At 41.9% G+C, this 20,260-nt stretch overlaps 1 protein-coding gene across 6 annotated transcripts in view; it reads right to left on the reverse strand.

Moving 5' to 3' along the window:
* Positions 1–4,183: 4,183 nt before the first annotated feature.
* The window catches only part of LOC127944174 (macrophage mannose receptor 1-like), a 143,787-nt gene continuing 127,710 nt past the window's right edge, over positions 4,184–20,260 (reverse strand). For 3 of the 6 annotated variants that reach the window (XM_052540001.1, XM_052540002.1, XM_052540000.1), the window contains exons 3-5: positions 10,430–10,807; positions 9,898–10,245; positions 4,184–9,637 (exon numbers count right to left, since the gene is read on the reverse strand). In XM_052540001.1, coding sequence (XP_052395961.1) covers positions 9,276–9,637; positions 9,898–10,245; positions 10,430–10,807 — 1,088 coding nt within the window. In that variant the 3' untranslated portion in view covers positions 4,184–9,275. Of the gene's footprint in view, positions 9,638–9,897; positions 10,246–10,429; positions 10,808–10,987; positions 11,027–11,203; positions 11,334–20,260 lie in introns of those variants that run through there. The other 3 variants (XM_052539998.1, XM_052539999.1, XM_052539995.1) reach the window with 3 other exon arrangements.

Here is a 20,260-nt window from a genome sequence, read left to right on the forward strand (position 1 = left end):
ATTTGTGTCTGACCACAGGCAGACGGGCTGAAAAATAGCTCTTTTGTAAACTGAGCTCATTGCCGGACGCTGATATGAATTTTGATTATACAGATGTTTAATATAGACGTTTTAATTTCCCCTGTGAGACAATCACAGCACTTTTGTGGGCAGATTTAATTGAAAGTGAGATCTTCAGGACGTGTGGGCATTCTTTCTCCAGATCGCTCCTCGTTGTGCTGATGATGCAATGAAAAACCACAGGAAACTGTAAAAATGTGCCGTGACCTTCCTTTATTAGAGAGGAACTTCATTTGCAACTGAAGCGCTGATTTGGAAAATGAGTCTTCCAGATGTGTTTTCAAAGCTGGACACATCTGGTTCAGGAAAAATAAAATATATTTTATCATAGATAAAAACATTCAAACCGGATTAGTTTTTATGTTATGTGTATGTAAATTAATGTTTACTTCAGGTGTTATCTGCATTGTTTACGGTCTTTTGGGGCAGGATAAGTGATATTTAAACCATTTAGGTGTGTGTGTCTGCTGCACACTGATGACACGGGTGACATATCCAACACAAAATATAGCTTATTTCTTTATGAATATAATTATTCAGGAATTATATTACATGAACGTATTAGTATCTGAAAATGGATTTGAATATATTACAATGAATAATACAATATACTGTACATAGTCATTTATTTCTCTTAATAAATTCAGATTTCAGAATTAGCACTTTGTCGTTTGTTACATATATGTTGAGGTCACGTCCGTCTGATGTTTATCATGTTCATAATGTTACTGTAATGGACGTAGCTTTTTAATAAGTATGGGAAATTACCGACATTTAACAAAAAACGGTAACATGCCTAGGGTGTTAGCATTGTAATAATGTTTAAAGATTTATAGACGCTGACTTGTTAGGTGATGTTTTCTCATTAAAATCATACAATCTCCTATTAATTCAATAGAACGTTTATGCACACTAGGGATTACCAATATGGCGGCGCGGCGGCTTCACTTCAATGACGCCATGAGCAATCCACTGCTCGATCATCGTTGCTAGAAAACTTTGTTTCATTTACTGTGTTTTTTACCATGGTAAATACATGCTGAAGCGGCGCTTGGATTTGCGTCTGCCTATTTTTACTCCTCTGGTGTGAAGCCTCTTCGTGTGAAGACCATCGACTCTACCTGCATGACTCCACCGAGCAAGGACACCGAGAAGACATTTAAGTATTGCTTTTCTCCCCTTTCTTTACTTTTTGTATAGCTTATTCTCACATACTTATTTAAGTCACTTGTAGTCACTATGTGATTTCAGATCTCTACCATCAATACAAACACTTGGAGAGCACGCTATGTACGTCGAAGGCAGACCTATCTCAAAAACCTATGGCCTGTCCCTCTGACCTCTACTAATACGCTCTCTATTCCAGTTGGTCTCTGGAACTGCCAGTCTGCAGTTATCAAAGCAGACTTCATTTCTTCTATTGTTACTCATTCCGTTCTCAACCTCATATCCCTAACTGAGACTTGGATCAGACCTGAAGACACTGCAACTCTTGCAGCCCTCTCCACTTATTTCACTTGTTCCCACACTCCTTGTACGACTGGGAGGGGTGGAGGTACTGGTCTCCTCATATCAAAAGGATGGAAATGTGAAAATTTTCTCCATTCTGTCACCGATGGAGTTTCGGTTCCTTGCCGCTGTCGCCTCTGGCTTGCTTAGTTGGGGTCACTTCATCTACAGCGATATCATTGACTTGATTGCAAATAAATGCACAGACAATATTTAACTGAACAGAGATGACATCACTGAATTAAATGATGAACTGCCTTTAACTATCATATTGCATTATTGACACACTGTTTTCCTAATGAATGTTGTTCAGTTGCTTTGACGCAATGTATTTTGTTTAAAGCGCTATATAAATAAAGGTGACTTGACTTGACTTGATCTTCAACTATCACCCACAGGTAATGGTTCAGTTGAATCACTTGCAATTTCTGTAACCCACCCTGTTAAAATCCACTTTGTGATCATTTATTGCCCCCCAGGTCAATTGGGAAACTTCTTGGAGGAGCTGGATGTGCTGCTATCAAACTTTCCTGAACATGGTACTCCTCTGGTACACACTCCAACGCAGGTCACCTTTCGACGGAACCTACGCTCACTCTCTCCATCTCACCTATCTTCTGTGGTTTCATCCTCACTCAGTTTTCAGCTCTGGACATGAACAGTGCTACTTACAGTCTTTGCTCCACTCTAACCTCTTGTTTGGACAACGTTTGCCCACTGTCGTCTAGACCAGCACGCACCGCCCCATCTGCCCCCTGACTGTCTGAGGCTATCCGTGAACATCGCTCTAAACTCAGGGCTGCAGAGAGAAAATTGTATAAAACAATAAACTCTACTGACCTCAGTGTGTATCTGTCTCTCCTCTCTTCCTTCTCTGCAAATGTCTTCACTGATAAAAGATTATACTACCTAAACAAAATTAACAGCTATTGTGATGCTCGGACACTCTTTAAAACTGTTAAGGTAAGAATGATGGAAGACCAGGGCGAGATGCAGTTAACAGTCTTTAATGAATAAAGTAAATTGTCTTCACTGATTAATTGGAACATAAATCACAGGCTTCAATCAGAGCCAGAACAGAAATTGTCAGACGACTGGATCTAAGAAAATCTACATAAACTTACACGAGGACAGAGGCAGGGACCCCAAGATGCATACAGCCAGTCTGAAACAGTGAAGACAGCAGGCAGAGGGAACAGCCAAGGGCAGGCGCTGAACAGGTACTCTGCAAACAGGCACAGCTGGATAATACACAGTCCAATGGCAGTTTAACTCACAGTAGAAATAAGGATTTCACAGACAAGACAGGACTAGGGAACAGACGTTTCTCACAAGAGGTCATTGAATAATCCGACAGCAAAACAGGGCTAGAAAGAGGGAATAAGAAGCAGAGACAATCAAGGGCAAAAGAGGGGACAGGTGAGGAGAAGGGAACGAAAATGGAAACAGCTGAAAGCGATAATGAGCGGAAGGAGTGGATGTGTGTGCGTGTCATAGATGAGTGAAGGATCCAGGACGTCCCGGGAGGGAACCCAACTTCTCTCCTCAGGACCATACCCCTCCCAGTCGACCAGATACTGATGACCGCGTCCCCGATGGCGCATGTTGAGAATGCGGCGAACCCTGTAGATAGGGGGATCATCAACAAGACTAGGGATGCGGATCAGGCGAGATGGGGGACGGATGACAGGTTTGATGCAAGAGACATGAAACACGGGATGGACCCGGCATAAATTAGGCGGAAGGTGAAGCTTTACTGCGACAGGATTTATGACCTTAACAATGCGGAATGGTCCAACAAAGCGGAGAGACAATTTACGTGATTCGGACTGGAGAGGTAAATTTGAAGTGGATAACCACACTCTTTGACCACAAAAAATTCTGTGCCTATTGGCCGTAACTGTCATGCGCCTTCTAGCTCGACAGAGAGCAGATCGCACTCTCCTCCAGGTGCGTTTGCAACGGCTAATAAAAGCTTGCACTGACGGAACATTAGATTCGGAGTCTTGGGACACAAATATCGGAGGTTGATAACCGAGACAGCAATAAAAGGGAAAGTTGCTGTGACCATGATGCAGGATTCTGAGGGTGAGACTGTGAAGCATACGGGCGACAATTTGATTAGTCCGTTCTGCTTGACCGTTCGTCTGGGGATGAAACACGGACGAATGGCTAACGGATGCCCCAATCAGGTGACAAAACTAAAAAAAATTGAGAAGAAAATTGGGGGCCTCTATCAGACACAATATCAGTAGGTAAACCATGTAGCTTAAAAACATGATCAACCATGATCTGGGCGGTCTCCTTGGCAGAGGGGAGTTTAGCAAGTGGAATAAAATGGGCCGGCTTAGAAAAACGATCTACCACGGTCAGAATAATGGTGTTACCCTCTGAGAGAGGAAGCCCGTTGATAAAGTCGAGAGCTAAGTGAGACCACGGTCGTGTAGGAACCGGTAACGGACGAAGTAGACCGGCCAGAGGGGAATTGCCAGTCTTAGTTCGCACGTATCGCACGTATCGCACGTATCGCAGGAGGCAATAAATCGTAGCACATTTTGTTCCAAAGAAGACCACCAAAAGCGCTGACGGATAAAAGTGAGGGTGCCCTGGACACCAGGATGGGCTGTCAGTTTAGAGGTGTGTCCCCATTTGAAGGACAGCTCGACGCACGGATACAGGAACAAAAAGGAGCCCCTTAGGACAGTTGCGCGGGACTATGACATGAGAAAAAGAACGCTTAACCAGCATCTCTATTCCCCAGACGGTCATGCCAACAACATGACCCGGGGGAATAATCTCCTCAGGCTCAGAAGACGAAGAGGAGTCAAAAAGATGAGATAGCGCGTCAGGCTTGACGTTTTTGGTACCCGGACGATACGAGATGGTAAAATAGAAACGGGTAAAGAATAGAGCCCAGCGGGCTTGACGAGCGTTTAGTCTCTTGGCCTTGCGGATATATTCTAGGTTTCGGTGATCTGTCCAGACAATAAAAGGAACGGGAGCTCCCTCTAGCCACTGTCACCATTCGCCTAACGCTAGATGGATGGCGAGTAGTTCGCGATGCCCCTACTTCAGAGGCATCGACCTCGACTATAAATTGTTTAGAGAAGTCAGGTGTAAGAAGGATAGGCGCGGTAGTAAAACGAGACTTTAGAACGTCAAACGCAGTCTGCGCAGATTCTGACCACCTAAACTGGGACTTGACTGAGGTCAGAGCTGTAAGAGGACTGAAATTTAGTATAAAATGATGATAAAAATTTTCAAACCCGAGAAAACGTTGTTGCGCGAGGCGGGAGTCGGGCACGGGCCAATCAGTAACAGCCTGGACCTTAGCTGGGTCCATACTAATCCCCTCTGCCGAGATGACTGAACCTAGGAACATAACTAAGGGGGCATGGAAAGAACATTTCTCGGTTATCAACCTCCGATTTTCCAGTAGCCGCTGAAGGACACGACGCACATGTTGGACGTGCACCTGGAGTGATGGCGAAAAGATCAAAATGTCGTCGAGGTAGACGAACACAAAGACGTTGAGCATGTCCCGTAGGACATCATTGACTAAGGCTTGAAAGACCGTGGGGGCGTTTACCAATCCGAAAGGAATACCCGGTTTTCAAAGTGCCCTAGGGACTTCTGAGAGGGGAATACCTTGTTCCAAAGCCCAAGTCTCGTCAACGAAGTTCCCCTCCGTCCCCGAATCAAGCAATGCAGAGCAGGAAACTGATGATCCCGGCCAGCGGAGGTGTACGGGAAGGGCAGTACAGGACTTAGACGGAGAGACCCATGATGTAGCGCTCACCAGTAACCCTCCACCTACTGAAAAGCGCTGGCTTTTACTGGGCACCTAGAGACAAAATGATCAGCGGCAACACAGTACATGCAAAGGTGATTCATAATCCTGCATTGGCGTTCCCATGTGGATATACGAAGCGCCCCTGGCTGCATCGGCTCGGGATCAGCAGCAGATGGCAGTGGGTCGCTGCGGAAGCGGGAAGTAACGAAGCCTCCATTCTGCGAGCCCTTCGTCGCATGTCGAGGCGTCTTTCGACGAGGAAAGCCAGCTCGACAAGGGAGTTGAAACTGTCAAGAACCTCTCAGACAAAGACCTCATCCTTAATGTCAGAGTTCAGGCCCTCAAGAAAATGGGTGATTAGTGCCGGGCCATTCCATCCACTCGTTGTGGCCAGGGTTCGAAACTCAATTGAAAATCTGTGACTGACCTCTTCCCCTGGTGCAAGGCGGATAGGAGGTGGGATGCTTCGTCACCATGTGCGGACCGGTCAAAGACTTGGATCATCTCCTCCTTAAAAAGAGAAAACTTGAAGATGCAGTCCACCTCTGCCTCCCAGTGGTCTCATGATGGTAGTGGTGGAACTGTTAAAGTAAATGTCTTCACTGATTAATTGGAACATAAATCACAGGCTTCAGTCAGAGCCAGAACAGAAATTGTCAGACAATTGGATCTAAGAAAATCTACATAAACTTCCACGAGGACAGAGGCAGGGACCCCGAGATGCATACAGCCAGTCTGAAACAGTGAAGACAGCAGGCAGAGTGAACAGCCAAGGGCAGGCGCTGAACAGGTACTCTGCAAACAGGCACAGCTGGATAATACACAGTCCAATGGCAGTATAACTCACAGTAGAAATAAGGATTTCACAGACAAGACAGGACTAGAGAACAGACGTTTCTCACGAGAGGTCATTGAATAATCCGACAACAAGACAGGGCTAGAAAGAGGGAATAAGAAGAAGAGACAATCAAGGGCAAAAGAGGGGACAGGTGAGGAGAAGGGAATGAAAGGGGAAACAGCTGAAAGCGATAATGAGCGGAGGAGTGGATGTGTGTGCGTGATAATGTGAGTCAGTATGTGACCACAAGAGGGAGACAGAGAAGGAGGAGAAGAAACCAGGATCATGACAAAAACTTTCTCTTCTCTTCTTAATCCACCTCTACCTTCTTCTCTATCAACTCTTACAGCTGACGACTTTGCAGTTTTCTTCACAAATAAGACAAGAACCATCAGTGACCAATTCTCCACACCGCAGACTGGGGATAACTTCACAACGGCCAATGCACACTCTCTCTCCTCCTTCTCCCCACTCTCAGAGATGGATGTTTCCAAACTCATCCTGTCCAATCATCCTACTACTTGTGCACTTGATCCGATCCCCACTCACCTCCTTCAAGCAATTTCTTCTTCAGTCATACCTTCACTTACTCGGGTAAGTCCACTGCTTAAGAAACCATCTCTAAATCCAGCACTTCTAGAAAACTACAGACCGGTATGCCTTCGTCCATTCATTGCAAAGACACATGTGTTCAACCAGCTTTCTATGTTCCTTGTACAGAATAACCTCCTGGACAGCAACTAATCTGGCTTCAAAAGTGGCCACTCAACTGAGACTGCCCTGCTCTCGGTTACTGAAGCCCTGCAACTGGCAAGAGCAACTTCAAAATCCTCAGTAATCATCTCACTGGACCTGTCTGCTGCTTTTGACACCGTTAATCACCAGATTCTCCTGTCCACCCTCAGAAAGATGGGCATCTCTGGAACCGCACTCCTGTGGGTTAAGTCCTACCTCTCTGACAGATCCTTCAGTGTGTCTTGGATGGGTGATGTTTCTAAGTCACAACAACTTGCTACTGGAGTTCCTCACGGCTCAGTACTTGGACCACTTCTCTTCTCAATCTACATGACATCATTAGGATCTGTCATTCAGAAGCATGGCTTTTCTTATCACTGCTACGCTGATGACACTCAACTCTACTTCTCATTCCAGCCTGATGACCCGACGGTAGCTGCTCGCATTTCAGCCTGTCTGAGTTACATCTCTAGCTGGATGAATGACCATCACCTTCAGCTTAACCTTACGAAGACAGAACTCCTGGTGATTCCAGCTAACCCATTGCTTCATCACAACTTCTCTATACAGCTGGGGTCGTCAACCATTACTCCTTCGAGGAGAGCCAGAAACCTAGGAGTTGTGATGGATCATCAGTTAAGATTCACAGACCATATTTCTACAACAACCTGGTCCTGCAGGTTTGCCTTATACAACATTAGGGAGATTAGACCCTTCCTGTCAGAGCAAGCCACCCAACTTCTTGACCAAGCTCTTGTTCTCTCCAGACTGGACTATAATATGAACTTTTTAGAGTTTAAGATCCCTCCAGACTACACCCAGTTTCTCCAAAACCACACCAAATCCAGTCTGATTCGTTCATCTTCCTCATGTACATTCAGAATTAATGAGAGAGATAAGAGATCAGGTTCCCACAAGATGACATCAGTGTCAAATGAGATTTCATGCAAAGCTTTATTTTGTCAGGAAAAGATAATAGAATGAATCATGAATTTACAGAAATTCAACAATGACGAAAATCACTGACAATCAGAAATATATTTACATACAGGCGGTTATTTGTATAATTATATGCACAAATGTCAAGTCAAACATGTAATTTTTCATTATTCATTCATTTTTTTTGTGTCTTATTGTATATATTTGTAGATAGTGTAATTTGCCGCAATATTGGAATATGAATAAGCATTATTTTAATATTACATTTATCTGATTATGTTTGCATGCATTCTTTGCTAATTATTTTTATTTAAAGCAAGCTGGATTATTATTTAAAGCTAGAAAGCTGGATTAGGAAAGTCCCTAAATGCAAATGGTGATGGAAAACATATGAGATAGGAGGAAGAATAATATTTTAATGCTTTCATATTCTGTCCATATGAAGGGAGAAATGCAAAAGCAGTGAAATATGATCTCACATGTAATTCTATCTTAAGTATTTTGCATCACAGTTTCCATTAAGGAACTCTGTATGAAACAAGCAAAAGCACAAGTTAAAATACAGATTAGTTTTTATTCAGTGGCATGTATTATGATTATATATAAATGTGTCTAAGTAATTTTAGATGGAGTTTGCTTAGGCCATTGATTCAGCAAACGTAAATGTAAGTAGTAAATAATATGTACTAAACAAACAAACAAAATCAATAATTCAAAATGACAGAAAACACAGTAAATATTTGTATCCATCACCTCATGAGTCATGAATCTGAATCATATAACTGAACTTAAACAAGTGAAAGCATGATAGAAGTTCAAATAGACATGAAAATACTTTAAATGGAGATCATTTTAGTCATATTACAAGAAACTTCCCAATTGTAACAATGAAATATAAATTTTCTGCTTTGAAATAATATTGATTGTGAAAAAGCAAATAAACTGGAATTGAATTGAATTCCATTTAGGGGAAGTACATTGAGCCCCCAACTGCTCCCTGAGTGTGTGTTCACGATTTGTGTGTGCTCTTTGGATGGTTAAATGCAGTTGTGTTGTGCACTGAGTTTGTACTTGGCTGAATGTCACTTTGCTCAGTCAATTGAATTGAATCATTTGAGTCCAAATGGCTTGACTGAATCTGTTTTTTTGACTCATTTTAGTCCATTAAGGATTCCAAATTACATGACGAAAACTTAATTTAGTAACAATCTATGAGATTGCAGATTATTAGTAATGTATTCTAAGTACTTTTTTTATGATCACATTAATAATGTACTGCCATTGTCTGAATATGTAATCAATAAAATCAATAATTAACAGGTATCTGATTATGGGCATTTTAAATATTATATAATCTCATCACAAGTGCTTCATGTTAGTAATCTGATAGTGTAATCTGGATCACATGTACTTGATGCAGATGAAGTTGATTTCTTTAGTTTCAGGAAGGCTGATCCAGTGATTATCATGGGTCCGAATGGCTCCGGATCTCACCGTCTGATCACATTCGTCCAGTCCGATGTCATAATCAGAAGCCCACTGATCGTAGCACACGGTCTGACCGTTGACCCAGAACCAGATCCCCACTGTGCAGGAGTGACGCAGACCCAGCCACACGTGATCAGAGAGAGCGCTCGAGGTCACATTCATCACCCGCTGCTGCATCTGCTCCGAATCCACCGACACCAGGTCCATGTCCATGTTTCTGCAGCGTCTCAGAGCTTCAGTCCACGTCTTATTCTCTCGGACCAGAACCAGCTTCTCTGGAAACACAAGAAGATGAGCAAGAAAATCAGGATACAATCAGGATCTCTGTTTCTGCCCAACTAGGATTTACACAAGCTTCAGTCTGGATCCAGCCCTTACAAAGACCTGAGAGGAGATGATGCCAAACCCTCAGAGGACCTCAGATGATGCCAACGGTGAGACAACATAAACTACTAAAGTTTGATTGCAACATGACATTACAGTACAATACACTGACATGTAGACGTACAGCAGTTCAGAGGATTGATCTACTCACCATCATAACACACAAAGGGATGCTCTTCTGAACACTTCTCATCTGTCCATTGTCCTTCATCACTGATAACAATCAATGTGCAGGTCTCACGATTGTTGTTATTATTATTAGGTTTCCAGTGTGTGAATGTGGAGGTGCTGTTATCTGACCAAACCCAGAGTCTGTGCAGACCGATCCAGACTCGTTTATCTTGATCACCTGAAGTTTTGTTTTGGTCTATGATCTTCTGAATCTGTTCATTCTCGCTCTGATTCCTCACACTGGCCAGATCTGTGTGACTCTCTCTGCAGTATTTCTGAGCTTCAGTCCAGTTCTTTTGCTCCTGTACAATGATGAATCCTTTACTGGCTTTAAAACAGAAAGACATTTGAGTGAATCATGTTCCTAGTGGAATTTAATTAAAAAAGGAAAATACATTTGTTATTTCTGCTCTCATTTACCAAAAACGAAAAGAGCGTATTATTATTGGAAATGAAAACAGTATGTTTTGAGCACATTTCTGATTGTTGTGATCACTTACAGCTGAACTCACCATTATAGCAGATGAAATGCCTTGTTGTATTACAGTCTACATCATGCCACTGTCCTTTATGATCATTCACACAGTTCATGTAAACACAGTCTCCATCTCCTCCTGGTTGGTCGGATCCCCAGTTCCTGTACTGTTCTGTGTAGAAGACAGGGTCACTCCAGAAACCAACTTTAGTGTTCTTCAGTCCAATCCAGACACGGTCAGCATTGCTGTTCACTCTCTTTATGGCCTGTTCAATGTCATTCTGTTCTTGTATGTCACTGATAGTGAACAGATCTGTGTATTTCTCTCTGCAGTAACTCTGAGCTTCAGTCCAGCTCAGGTTCTGATTCACAAAGTGATACTGACGCGGAGCTCGTGCAGAAGAACTGACCACAGCTGAGGAGAGACACATTCACATTCAAGACAAGAAGTGCTAGTACAGTAGTGGAGTATCTTAGTATTTTACTCAATCTCCTCAACAACACACACATTACACACTCATTCAAACACACTTGAACACGGTCAGCAGCACTAACACTAACTATCAACACTAGAACTAGTCAAGCACTCACTCACCTGTGAGCAGAAGAGACATACATGTGATTCTCTCCATTTCTGAGAGAAAAACACAAATCAGTCTCAAGAAACATCTGACCAGATCCAGAACATCAGATCATGCCATTTCTACTTTATCATTGCTTATTAGACTCTACTTCAGCTATAAATACACACATGAAGTTAACACTTACATGCAAAGTATTTCATTAACTCATATAATGTTAATATACCAACCTGCTGAAGTACTAAATTCTGTTTTTGCCTTTATCATACACTGACAACCACCTTAAACACAGATAAAGTGATATAGTTAACAAGAAAAGTACTGTAAAATGACAAGAAATGTCCTGTTAGATTTATAACAGTTTTCACTGTATATTAGAGGAACGTACCATTAACCAGTTTAACATGTTTTCATCACAAGATTTTAGATGTTTTATTTGTAAAATTATAATCAGTTTTTACAGTGTACTGTTTTATGCGGCACATACAGACATTGAGATCAGATATTGCAGTATTGTTGTAAATGCATTACTGTAAATGCATTTTTATTACATTGTTTTACAAAAACCACACAAACATTTAGCAGTAAAACAGTTATTAGTTTGGTATAATGTTATATAAGCACCACTGCTAATCACATCTTGACTCAGAGTTTCTTACCTGTAGATGCTGTGCTTCAGGAGTGATTGTGTGTTTGTGTCACAGACTGATATCAGTCAACGTCTCTTTCTGCTCCTCCCAGCTTTCAATTTCCTGGACAGAAAAACTCCCTTCTGTGGTGTATCAGGTTTATTTCCTCCTTTGTTGCCTGAATATCTAAAATACACTTTCAAGTGTTTCATTTATTGCACTTTGTTTATTTGCGTCTGTAGATTTCAATTAATATCTTTAAAAGTTTTTTCTCCACTTCAGCAAACTGAGAGTTTAATTCCTTTCTGTATTCTGAAGGTGTGTATAGAGGGGTTTGTTCATATTTCATTCACACTGATTTATGTAACATTTTACTCCTGAAAATATGGTGAAAATATTTGTTTTCTGTCAGTTGACATTGACAGTATTTTCTGATTTATGGAGCGATAAAAAGAGAAACCCAGAATCCCATCTGGAAAATGTAAAAAATATATGTAAATCAGTGGATATTTATTTTGACAGTTTATTTTCATGTTTAAACATTTGATTTAAGAAAACTTGTAATAAAAATCTGCAATTCTTATTGTAATCAATCAACGGGGAAGTATCCTGATATATATATATATATATATATATATATATATATATATATATATATATATATATATATATATATATTATTTAAAAGTTTTACTCTATTCCAGCCGCGGTGCTACCATTGGGCCCAGGCCTATAGTGAGTGATTTTCATTCTAGTGGTTCATCCAATGAGCAGCCCGAGGAAAGCTTTGAGTGAAAGCTTCTCAGCCAATCAGCAGCTTCTACCCCACATGTGGACTCTGCATCGTCACCAGAAAGTGATCCAATGAAATGAATGACGTTGGTGAATGTTGGAATTTTTTTTTATTTTTTTTGGGGGGTTCTGATTTTAACTGGCCCATAACTGGCCCATCCAGTTTTCTGGAGGCCCACCTATAATAAAAATTCTGGTGCCCTTTGTGCTCTATTCACCTGTGCTGTCTTGAATTTGTACCTATAAGTGAGTTAAATTTGACAGTCTTATTTTGGAGACATCCAAAATCCTTCATAAAATAAGTGAAAATAGAAAACATTTCTGTTAGGGTTAGTCTGTAGATTAGGTTATAGCATTAATAACTAGCTCTAAATAAAAACATCTGATGTCTGTGCAATATCGTTTTTTATTTCTCAGGGGAAACATCTGAGTTGGCGTTTCGACATTGTAGTTTCCTGTTTCAGTTCCTTTTAGGATTCTGTCCACTGCAATCCCTGCACTGCCAATGAACACCTGCCGACCAGAGACTTGTATCTTCTATCTGGCCTTGTTTTGTTATCTTGAGTATTTAATAAATACCTTGTTCATTCGCAGCTGGATCCAATGTTTCTGTCCCTGACATAACGATCTGAGCTGTCATGGATCCAGCGATTTTAAAGAAGAACGACGGTCAGTTTGATCATCAGGATGAACAGATTACGGCAACCGGTCGAGCAGTTCAGGCCTTGGTAGCGCAGGTCTCTGATCTTACCAACCAGCTGCAACATCTGAGAGTCGAGCCTGTCCATGTGCCCACTGTGCCCACACCATCACCCGCAGTTCCACCCACCAGCTTACCTACCAGCAACACTGAACGCCTGCCACCTCCTGCTGCTTATTCGGGTGAGCCCCAACTCTGTGATGCTTTTTTGACTAAGTGTTCACTGTTCTTTGCTCTGTAGCCGTCATTTCCTACTGAGAAGTCCAAAGTGGCGTTTGTCATTACGCTGCTGTTTGGACGAGTGGCGCTTTGGGGAACAGCAGTATGGGAACAGCGATATCGGTGTCTGGATTCATTCCAAACCTTTAGTAATGAACTTAGGAAAGTGTTTGACCGTGTGGTGTCTGGCAGAGAGGCGGCCAGGGTGTTGGCGGATCTACGGTAGCACAACAGCACTACTCCATCGAGTTTCGGACGCTGGCAGCGGAGTGTAGCTGGAACAATGAAGCGCAGTGTGACATGTTTCTGCATGGGTTGAACGACCGTATCCAGAACAAGATATACACTCTGGACTTACCTAAAACATTGGATGGGTTGATTGACCTGGCCATTCAAGTGGACGCACGGCTGCAGCGTCAAAATTGTCTGATACAGAGAGACCGGGTTCCGGACAAGGAGACTCGTTCCATCACCCCTCCATCCAATATGATCGGTACCTCACTCGATCCCGAACCCATGCAGGTGGGCAGAGCTCACCTCTCCCGGGAGCAGAAGGAGCGCAGTAGAGCGCAGGGAATGTGCTTATATTGTGGAGGAGTGGGTCATTTCGTGGTACAGTGCCCGGTAAAAGTCAGGGCCCTTCAGTAGCAGGGAGGTTACTGATGGGTGGCATTTCCTTGTGTGAATCATCCCGAGAATCTACGCTCCTCCCGGTCAGACTGCAGTGGGCCACCTCTCATCATCAGTGCGACCATCACACATCCCATCGCTGTCAATGCTCTGGATGGTCAACTCCTGTCCTCCGTCACACACTATACCAGACCGGTGAGTCTTGTCATGTCAGGCAACCACGTAGAGGATATTCCGTTCCTCCTCATTGACTCTGCTGGGGCTCTGGTGGTTTTGTGGCACCTCTGGCTCACACTACATAACCCTCACATAAACTGGCAGCAGAACACAATCATGTCTTGGAGTGAGAATTGTTATGTGTCTTGTTAGGTGTCTGATTCTGTGTCTGTGTCTTATTCTTTGTTGCAGGAGGAACAAACGGACCTGTCTAACGTGCCCGGGGAGTACTTCGACCTGAAGGGAGTGTTCAGTACGTCCCTGGCTGCTTCTTTTCCTCCGCATCGTTCTTATGTCTGTCCCATAGAGTTATTGCCAGGTATGTATCCCCCTAAGGGCAAGTTATACTCACTTTCCGAGCTGGAGAGGGAGGCCATGGAGAAATATATTTCTGATTCTCTATCAGCCAAACTCATCTGCTCTTCATCTTCTTCTGCAGCAGCGAGTTTCTTCTTTGTCGGTAAGAAGGATGGTACCCTGTGTCCTTTTATTGACTATCGAGGACTGAAAAACATCACGGAAAGGAACACCTATCCCTTGCCATATATGTCTTCAGCTTTCGAGAGACTGCAGGGAGCCTTCTTATTCACAAAGTGGGACCTTCGTAACGTCTATCATTTGGTCCCCATCAGGGAAGGAGATGATTGGAAGACCGCTTTTAACACCCCCAGGGGGCACTTTCAATACTTGGTCATGCCTCTTGGCCTGTCCAACTCCCCCACGCTTTTCCAGTCACTAGTCAACGACGTCCTGAGAGACATGGTCAATCAATTTCTATATGTTTATCTGGGTGACATATTGATATTTTTTCTTTGTCTCTCCAGGAACATGTTCAGCACGTCAGTTGAGTACTTCAGAGGCTGTTGGAGAATGGGCTTTTTGTCAAGGTGGAGAATTGCGTTATTCATGCACAGTCTGTCCCCTTTTTAGGATTTATCGTTTCATCCGAGTGGGTGCACATGGATCCCAACAAGATTTATGCAGTGGTAAATTGGCCAACTCTGGATTCCCACAAAGCCCTGCAGAGGTTTCTAGGATTTGCCAATTTTTACCGGTGTTTTATCAGCAAATACAGCCAACTAGACGCACCTCTGATGGCCTTGACAACCTTCAGGTGGTCTAGTGCAGCTAAGGCTGCATTTACTAAACTCAAGGACTGCTTTGTTTCAGCCCCCATTCTTGTCGCCCCGATTCCTCTCGTCAGTTTGTGGTGGAGGTCAACGCGTCAGAGGTGGGGTAGGCAGAGTTCTCTCCCAGCGCTCCTCTGCGGACAGCAAGGTACATCTGTGTGCTTATTTTTCTCATTGTTTGTTATTAGTTTATTTATTTATTAGTTTATTTATTTATCAGGGACAATGCAGCGCACATTGTTACATACATAATTATCATAGACAAAGCCATAACAAAATGTGTAAATGTGTTCCATAAAAGGTTTCTAGCCAATAGGCTAATTTGCAACCCCAGTCCCTGGTCAGGTCTTTCTAAAAACATAAAAAACTACGTAGTGTAAACTACACAATCATGCAACAAATACCTTATAAACATTAACATTAACATTTTACACAATCCCGACTACATTACACTACACAACACAACACAACACATCATATCCAGCACAGACAATACATTGCAACAAAAAATGAGTCAATGTCCACATATTTGATTTTCTTTCAGCCAGTGTTTCACCTTTCTATTAAATGTTTTCAGGTTGGTTTCTGTTTTTATTTCCATTAAATCATTCCAACAATGGGTCCCTATCACTGAAAAACTTGAGTGGCCAAAAGTGGTTTGCGCCCCTCTGCTATGCAGTTGCCACCCGCTGCTCTCCTAGTGGCAACTCCCCTTGTGTTTATTTTTGTCACAAAAGGACAGAGTACGGCTGGAGCTTGATTATTTATACATTTAAAAATCAGCTTAAGAAAAGAGAACTTAATAAAACTCTCAAAATTTAAAAGCTTGTATTTCTGTACAATCAAACAGTGATGCCACATAATTGGTTTCTGATCCATTATTTTCAGTGCTTGTTTGTATAATGACATGATAGGTTTGACTGTTGTCTGGGAGGCTTGGCCCCATACAGTAACACAATAAGATAAATGAGAAAGTATCATAGCATGAAAAAACAGCAAAGCTGCTTTGCCAGGTATATGATGCCTAATCATTCTAAAACAGTTTAGGTTTGTCCGCACAGTCTTACAGAGTTTGTTAATGTGTGTATTGAATTTGAGTTGGGGATCCAGAATAATACCTAAAAATTTAAAATTCCTCAACTTCCTCTATGGCTTCTTGATCTATTTTAATTGTACATTTAATTTTTCCTCTAATTGAGAAGCACATAGATACAGTCTTTTTGAAGTTAAGCGTCAGATGATTTTCTTTAAGCCACTGGGATATACCCTCCATTTCCTTAGTGAGGGTCTCTGCTACTATAGTTGGTGTCCTAGCTGAAGCATAAATTACTGTATCATCAGCATACATTTGGCAGTTGGCTGATTGACAGCATGTAGGTAAGTCGTTTATATATAGACTAAAGAGCAGAGGCCCCAAAATGGAGCCCTGTGGAATACCCATTGTGGATTGTAATGATGTTGAGAGTTCGGTGTTTATTTTAACACGTTGCTCTCTATGCTCCAAATATGATGCAAACCAGCCGATAGCATGTTCAGAGAAGTTGAAGGTGGTAAGTTTATTCAATAGTATGTTGTGGTTCACGGTGTCAAAGGCCTTTTTTAGGTCTATAAACACAGCTCCCACAACATTACCCTTGTCCAATTTACTCTTAATGTTCCCGGTAAGGTAGCAATTAGCCATTTCTGTAGAATACCCTGCTCTGAATCCAAACTGTTTAGAATTTATAAGTTTGTTACCTTCAAGATGTTCTACTAACTGTTCTATGATAATTTTCTCTAAAATTTTGGAGAAAGCCGGCAGTATTGAGATTGGCCTGTAGTTGCTTGCTTGATTCTTTGCGCCAGCCTTGAAAATCGGTGTAATAATGGCTTGTTTCCAACTTTGTGGGAATTTGCCCACTCTGATGGAAAGGTTTACAAGGTGGGTTACAGGTTTAATTAAAGCAGAGCAGTGAGTTGTAATAAAGGCAGTGTCCAACCCAAATACATCCTTTGCCTTAGATTTTTTTAATTTATTAATAATTGTATGTACTTTTTCCTGACTAACCTCTTTAATTTGAAAAAGATCTGATTGGTCAGACTTTGTAGTCTGTGATAGGGTTTCTGGTTCAAATGTCTTAGCAAGCTCCTCAACACACTGAATAAAAAAATTATTAAGTTCATTTGCAATAGCTGAATTGTTAGTGCTGATAACTCCATTCACTTCCAATTCAGCTATTGTTTTTTGTTGACTAGGCTTAAGTTTAGTAAGGCTATTGAGGTGCTTCCAAAGGGATGTACTATTTCCTTCCGAATCCTCAATCAATTGCATAAAATAGGCTATCTTTGCTTTACGCAGTTCTCTAACTACTGCATTTCTCAATCCTTTAAAGATGAGAAAATCGGTATTTGTTTTGGAGAGCAGCGCTTTTTTCAATGCATAGTCTCTCTTGTCACCTAGCCGAATGCAATTACAACATTGGTAATAGAGAATTGTTGGCAGTCAAGTTAACCTTGGAGGAGTGGCATCATTGGCTGGAGGGCTCAGGGGTTCATTTCATTGTTTGTGCCAACCACAAGAATCTTGAATACATCAGATCCGCTAAATGACTTAACTCAAGGCGGGCTTGGTGGGCACTGTTTTTCAGTCGATTAGATTTTTCCATTTCTTACTGTCCAGGTTCTAAAAACATCAAGCCAGACGTCTTATCCCGTATTTTTGACCAATTTGAACGCCCGGTATCTCCCGAGTTCATCGTTCCACAGAGGTGTGTGGTTTCAATGCTAACTTGGGATATCGAATCGAAGGTCCGCACGACGGAGAGGGCCAACCAAGAGTTGCGATGTTTGGCATCACAGAATCATTCCTCTTGGAGTCAGCATATCTCTTGTGTTGAGTCATAACTCATTACCAGTGTCGTCTATGGGCCTGTCTCCATTTGAATGTAGTTTAGGGTACCAGCCACCTTTTTTCTCCCAGTCTGGAATCCGAAGTCGCAGTTTCCTCTGCTCACGAATTTGTCCAGAGGTGCAGACACATCTGGAGAACAGCCAGGCTTACTCTCCTCCAGGTGGTTTGTCTGCTCATTCTTTGTTACTGCTCTGGTCTGATTGTCTATCAGCATCAGCTGTCTATCAGCTGTCTATCAGCCCCTAGTGCTCTATTCCCCTGTGCTGTCTTGAATTTATACCTATAAGTGAGTTAAACTTGACAGTCTTATTTTGGAGACATCCAAAATCCTTCATAAAATAATTGAAAATAGAAAACATTTCTGTTAGGGTAAGTTTGTAGATTAGATTATAGCATTAATAAGTAGCTCTAAATAAAAACAGCTGACATCTGTGCAATATCAGTTTTTATTTCTTCGGGGACATCTGAGATAAAGTCGAGACTTCAATGAGATGTGGAAGGGAGTCTACTGATGTCTGATAGAGCAGAAGTATATTTTTCGTAATTTTTTGAATAATTGTTTAATAAAAGCATAAATTTTTTAATTTGATATATTAGTTTTGTATTCCCGGTCTCTGTTTACCTCCAGTGTCTCTTGTCTGTGTTTTTTCCTTGTTTAATTTGCATATTCATTTAATTTTTTTATGCAAAAAATAGTCATAAATATCCCAGTGTTCCTCTGGGGTGACTAATCAGATATGTACCGATTGAATCTTCAGGACAGAATTTGAATGTGTGCCATTCTTCCTCAAAAGGCTGCTGATGACAGTAAAACACACACAAGTGAACCAGGAAACCAGGAGTGCTTTTCAGGTCAAATATGCAAAATCATCAGTGTTTTGTTCTCACGGTTCGCAGGTTCATCTGCTCATTTGGTGTTACTGCTCTGGTTTGATTGTCTATCAGTGTCAGCTATTGCTGACGAGTGATCAGATCAGCGACAGTTGCGTCTTGTTCTGTGGGTCTACAAATAGTCCTGTGTTTGTTTGTATGTTCCTGCTTCCAGTGCGAGGGCCTTGGATTGTTTGCCTGAGTTGGCGTTTCCTGTCTGGCAGAGGATCACCAATTCCCACATGATGCTGCAAAAAATATGGTATGGGGTTACATGAGTGCATGTGGGATGGGCAGCTTACACATCTGGAAAGGCACCATCAATGCTGAAAGGTATATCCAAGTTCTAGAACAATATATGCTTCCATCCAGACGTTGTCTCTTTCAGGGAAGACCTTGCATTTTCCAGCATGACAATGCCAGATCACATACTTCATCAATTACAACATCATGGCTGCGTAGAAGAAGGATCCGGTTACTGAAATGTAATCCAGCCTGCAGTCCAGATCTTTCACCCATAGAAAACATTTGGTGCATCATAAAGTGGAAGATGGGACAAAGAAGACCGAAGACAGTTGAGCAACTAGAAGCCTGTATTAGACAAGAATGGGACAACATTCCTATTCCTAAACTTGATCAACTTGTCTCCTCAGTCCCCAGACGTTTGCAGACTGTTATAAAAAGAAGAGGGGATGCGACACAGTGGTAAACATGGCCTTGTCCCAACTTTTTTGAGATGTTGATGCCATGAAATTTAAAATCAACTTCTTTTTTCCTCAGAAATGATACATTTTCTCTGTTTAAACATTTGATATGTCATCTATGTTGTATTCTTAATATAATATTGAAATGTGAAACTTCCACATCATTGCATTCTGTTTTTATTCACAATTTGTACAGTGTCCCACCTTTTTTTTCGAACAGTGGTAATCAAGTAGATGTGGCAGTGGGACATCTGTCCTGTATTTTGATTATGAGGATGAGTGTCTCTCAGCAGTGGGGTCCATGCCAGCCGGGACTTAAAAGCCTTAGTGATCTGAAACAAAGAGACGACAACCAGAAGGTGCACGGTAATATGCTCATGTTTATAATTGGGAAGGAGGAAAGTTTGCATGCTTATTTGAGCATACTTACCGAGCAGTAGTGTCATGTATATATGTCCTGTGTCTATTTGGAGAATAGTAGTGATTGGAGCCATTTGACAGCTGACC

Source organism: Carassius gibelio, chromosome A23 (genome assembly GCF_023724105.1).
Source record: "Carassius gibelio isolate Cgi1373 ecotype wild population from Czech Republic chromosome A23, carGib1.2-hapl.c, whole genome shotgun sequence".
Taxonomy (NCBI): Eukaryota; Metazoa; Chordata; class Actinopteri; order Cypriniformes; family Cyprinidae; genus Carassius; species Carassius gibelio.